General features: G+C 37.0%; 1 protein-coding gene across 1 annotated transcript; it reads right to left on the reverse strand.

Annotated features, from left to right (window-relative positions):
* Positions 1 to 1,968, reverse strand: LOC7463307 (high-affinity nitrate transporter 2.1). Its single transcript, XM_002313492.4, has 3 exons — positions 1,141 to 1,968; positions 920 to 1,035; positions 1 to 827 (listed from the first exon to the last, which is right to left on the reverse strand). Exons 1-3 carry the CDS (start codon positions 1,948 to 1,950, stop codon positions 161 to 163), a joined length of 1,593 nt encoding a protein of 530 aa, XP_002313528.4. The 5' UTR covers positions 1,951 to 1,968; the 3' UTR covers positions 1 to 160.
* Between the last annotated feature and the right edge of the window lie 3,742 nt (positions 1,969 to 5,710).

Below are 5,710 nucleotides of genomic sequence, written 5' to 3' on the forward strand. Positions count from 1 at the left end.
TTTTGATTCAACCTTTTGTATTTGAAAGAAAGGCTTTTAACACAAAAATTACAGACAAAGAACATACAAGCATCAGTATACAACACCCTTCTTGGCATTATTGTGTTCCGAATTTAAACTTGCACCCCATGATCTTGATGTAGACAATAATTATCCAGTACTAGACACGGTTTGGTGTGGTACTTGGTGGTGTTGGTGCAGAGGCAATGCGCTTGCCGCGTTCGGACCGGCTATTCTCGGCGAACTTGAGGCTTTGCTGGTGCATACCCTTTTGCTTCTCGTCCTCATCCCACTCTGATGCATAATAGGATTCTTCTGTTGACTTCACTACGTCTTTAGAAGGCGGAAAGAACATGCCGCCCCATTGTGGGAAGTAGACCAATGTCACAGGGAGAGTGCAGCCGCAAATCATGACACCCATCCAGGATAGACCTGCAGCTGTGGACAAACTTGAGCTCGAAAAGAATACTAGTTGTGTCAATCCGGACCCAAAATTTCCACCTGCACCAGTTAGGCCGGATATGATACCCAATGATCGTCGAGAAATAAAGGGAATGATACCAAAAGTTGCTCCACAAGCAGCTTGAGCTCCAATAGAGAAGAGAATCATAGCGGTGACAGCAAGGGGAAGTGAATTAGCTCGGCCGAGCCAAATACAGAAAACTCCTCCAAGTGTTTGTAAAATCCAGAGCACCCATAACCTGCCTCTCATCCCGAAGTACCTTGCTGCTACATCAGAAGAATATCCACCAAAGGGACGAGCTACAAGGTTAGCCATACCAAAGGTAGCAGCAATGACACCTGCTGTGTGAAGCTTTAGATCGAACCTATTAAATATGTCAACATAACTTTTGATCAGTCAACATATCATATGAGACGACAGGGTGAAGATGCATACCATGATTAGTTCGAGAATCACCTGTCATAGAAGTACTCGGCGATAACATTGTCGGTGGATAACTCAACTCCCATGGAGTAGCCATAGAGAAGGACAAAGATCCAGGTCCTATAGTTTGTAACAGCATACCAGAGTACCTGAACAAGAGATAAAACACATTGAATAATTAAGATTTAATGTTTGTTTTTTACTTTGAGGTATGAGCTTTAATGGAGAGTGGGTAAGAACTTAAAGAAACTGACCTTGGAGAACTTATCTTTAGCAACATCACCCTTCTTCTTTAGGGCACCGAGATTCCCATCAGGCAAGTCTTGGCCTAGATTCAAGACCAAGATTCCCATGATTACATGAAGCCATCCTGGGAAAAAAAATGCTATCCTCCAAGCACTGAATGAAGTCGAACCAGCTCGCTTAATGAGCTCGTAGACCAAGGGCATTACGAGCTGAGTTGCACCTCCACCCATATTGCCCCAACCGGCTGCGGTTCCATTGACAAGTCCTATAATCTTGCTGTTAAACATTGTGCTCATCCAGTACTGGCATGACACAAACGTTGCAAGAGAGAATCCAATCATGAAACGGACTGCTAGGTATCCTCCAGCTGAGTTCACAAACGACATGCAAAACACAGTTGGGGCTGAGAGCATGATCAGAAACGCACACCCATATCGCGGCCCCAAGAGGTCACAAACTGCGCCCATTACAAGCCTAGAGAAGATGCTTCCAGAGACAGAAGCAACGCCAGCATTACCAATGTCACTTTTGGTTAAATTGAGGTTGTCCCGAATGATAGGAACAAGGGGTGCTGCAGCAAAAGTGGAGACAAAACAAGTGAAGAAGGATATCCAAGAAAGGTGAAATGTTCTCATATGAGGGTTAGCAAAAGAGAAAATCTTGAACACTTTGGCCTTGTGCTCAGAATCAACTGGCAAGGCAAAATTTGCTGTTGTATCTGTCGGGACTGTAGGAGAGGCAACCGAAAAGGCAAAGGTTTGTTCTTTGCCTGTCACTCCATGCATGGAACTACCCGGGGAACCTTCAATATCGCCCATTTTGTATTTTTCTGAATCTCTGTCTGGAATAGGAGAAAGGGAAGGGAAGACACAGAAGAAGTGATCAGATCAAACGCTACTTAAAGCTGTTTTGATGTTGTGTATGGGAGGAAAAGTGTAGAGTATTTGTAGTGTGGCAAGGGTTAACATTTGGGAGTGTGTGCTGCAATTTGTACTTTAAGGATCTGTAAGGGCCAAATGAGATTCCATTGGTTGAGAAATATTAAAGAAACAGATATCTATAGAATCCACTTCGCCACATCAGGTTCTGAACAGAAGAAGTCTCATGGAGTATCCCAAAGGATAAATGGGCCCACTAGCTCTTAATTTGAAAACTCTTCAAGAGGTAAGTAACCTGGTAATGCCTACTAATTACAAGTGATTATGTTCATACTTGCTCAACTTCCCTCCAAAAGTCAACTTCATTCCTAAATATGAATCCTAAAGCACAGTTGAGTGCGAGACGTGAATCCTGAAGGCACCCTATTGGACAAATTGGAAGTAGCATTCGAGGTAGAATAATCCGTGTCATATATTTGCATATCTAGCTAGATGGTAAGGTGAATATAGTTATTTTAAAAAAAATAAAAACATGTAATTTTAAATAGAATATATTTATTTATTTATTTGTATTTGATCTTTTTATATCTCTAAAGGGATCAATAAAATTATAGGTTAATTAACATATCTGATCACTAGGGTTTTGTTAAATCAATTTCTAAACTTGTTCGAAATAAATCCAACCTGTGCTAGGTTTTGGATTAGAAGATTACTGAGCTAATCATTGAGTTGGTTAAATAACCATGATAAATAGATAAATATTCAAATTTTACTCCTGTCTTAACTTTAATTTCTTCGTTAACAAAAACAGGAATATCTATGATCATGGGCTGATAGTCATCTTGAACCAAGGTCATAGTTAGCGTGTACGGCATCCATCTTGATTCAACAACGACCCCAACTGGCCTGTTAAAAGCCACCATTAACAGTGTGATTCACAGAGACTAGCGTAAGCTTTCTTTGATTAAGGCAATGCTCACCTCATTGCATGTGGATATTATCGATTTAAATATTTCCTCTTAATTATTATGGTATCTGCGCGCATCTCTTTCAAATTTGCTATGTGACATCGATCCTTGATGGATCCATCTATTGGCAACAACTTATTACATAGAATTTGAGAAAATGTCAAAAAGACTGCATAAAACTGAACCTGGATACTTTACTAGTGTTATTGCCAACACAGTAACCGACCTGAGGGATTTATTTAATAGACTTGGATATTTCTTGTAAATTGCAAGTCAACCAAGCCCCATATAAAATTTAAAGTCCTCCTATCATCCTCTTCAATTCCAAATCAATTGTTGAAACTAAGACCCTAGATGAAGGTTTTAAAATGCACTTTATTTGGTTTACCATGGCCTACAATCTCCTCCAACTGGCGCATGGTCAGAGGAAACATATTTTCTTATTCTAAAAGTGCAATTTTCTCCCCTCCTTGTAGTCCACTTGCCAGTTTCATGGAGATAGAAAACATATCATACAAGCTTGCATTACCCTTTCAAAAGCTCTTAGAGTTTTTTGGTATATTATTTTCAGGGTACTTGGGACAAGACGACTTTCTTGTATGGTTGGAATTCGCTGGAAATGAAGGGGGAGTACCTTGAAAACCTGTTGTGTGCATTATTTTAAAGCTTGGAAATTATGAAACGACAGTCTTTGTTCCCATGTTATAAGAGCTCTTGTATTTTTATGTATATGCATATAAGAGCTCCATTATAAGACCTTGTATTGATGATCAAAATGCTCGGTAGAAATCTTATATATAAATATAAAGAGAGAAGAATGTCGGCATGCTTTATTTGTTGAACAGCACAAATGGGTTCAAGAATGGATTGTAATGGTGTCGCACACACGTTATTATGCGTAGGAGGATAAGTGTGGTTATTGATAAATATATGTGAGTAAATTCCACGTTCCATTAAAGCTGGCAGCTATAGAATCAAATTTATTAAAAAAATTATTCTAGAATAACCAATAAATATATTTTATTCGGTGCCGAGAAAACAAATTTATTATTATTTTTAATGTAGAAAGTCATGTTATGATAATTCTAGATTGCTTGAACACCAATTTTGTCGTCAGATAGATCATCCATGTAAAATTGATATGTTAAAAGACTCCTTTTTAGTCTTTTTTCATCAATTTATTTTGAAAAAAAATCATTCCAAAGTTCCAAATAATTATAAAATAACATTAAACATCCAACTCAAATGATATAACCCATATCATAAACATAAAATTTATTTAACAATCAACCCAGAAAAAAAATAAAGGTTGAAGTAATAAAGCAATGGTTTTATGGATTATTAATTTTAAGTTATATAATCCATGAAACTATTGGTTATTAAAAAATCAAATTTACAGTTTTCACAGGGCAAATTATAAAAAAAAAAAAAGAAGAAAAGAGAAAACCAAACCAAAATCTTTTGGTTTAAACCCGAATAACACTAACCCTATTAGCCAGTTTTGCACTCTCATCCAAGTTAAAATGAGCCCATAGTGAATACATTCAATTTATGCTTGTTTTCTTTATTGTGATAAACACAAATCAAGAGCTGCTAAAAAACAGATTTGCTTTAAGGGTATCTTAAATTTACCACTAATTTTTAGTCAGAAGCTGACAATTACTTCGTAGCTAAATGTTTAGAGGTTAATAAGCCAAATTTTAAGTTGTTTTTGTGTAGTATTCTATGTTTTATTTTAATCACATATTTAAATATGTTTAGTTAATTAATATTTATTACAATTTTGCATGGATTTTATTGAAAATTAAATTTTTTTTACAAAAAATGACATCCAGTAGTTTAAGTTTTGTAGCCACTCATAATGCATCCTACACGATGATGAGAAGACATTGATCCATACAAACCCACCTCCAAAACAGTAGAAACAATTTAGGAATGCTGATGATGCGATCACATCTAATTATGGCCTTATCAATCCACCATAGAAGAACTCATAATATAACTCAACCTTATCAAAAGGGGATAGCCTATGAATACAACGCAATGCATAGACCAAGACATATATCTCTATATTAATACGTTGACTAATGCATTATTTCAATGAATGTAGATATAATGCTACAATAAAGAAACTTTTGTAGCATCTTTCAACTCCATATTCTATTTGTGATACCTGACTGGTAGCTGAAGGAGCAGCACTTGGTAGCCAGATAACCTTCAAGAAATACAATGAAGCTAGACACCGTGAGTACGAAACAGAGCCTTCCTATCAATATGGAGCATTTCCGAACCACAAATGCACATATCCATGGGATAAAGCAAGGCTTTCAAGTTTCATAGTACAAACAAGCTCCATTCCACTCTATGAATGTTGATAGGAATATGAATGGAAACTTCACACAAGTATAGCAATCTACCCTCGTGGCAATATTCAGGTGAAGAGAACTTCAGGGTTCATTAGAACAAACCTAATTCCATCAGCAGCTATGATGCTAGGTAATAAATATTCTTGTTTTGGCTAATCTCGTATTCGAGTCTATCGCACTCAATTCCATCACAACACGGGCAAAGAAAGAAAACCGAATGAAGGTTTATTATACACGCATACCAAATGCTGGTACTACCCCCCTCCTTTGACCATATTTGTATAGCATAAGTACATACGAAATTTGGAAGGCTAAACCTTACATCCCACAATTATAAGAATTGAAACACTCACTTAAAAATTAGAT

Source organism: Populus trichocarpa, chromosome 9 (assembly GCF_000002775.5).
Source record: "Populus trichocarpa isolate Nisqually-1 chromosome 9, P.trichocarpa_v4.1, whole genome shotgun sequence".
NCBI lineage: Eukaryota > Viridiplantae > Streptophyta > Magnoliopsida > Malpighiales > Salicaceae > Populus > Populus trichocarpa.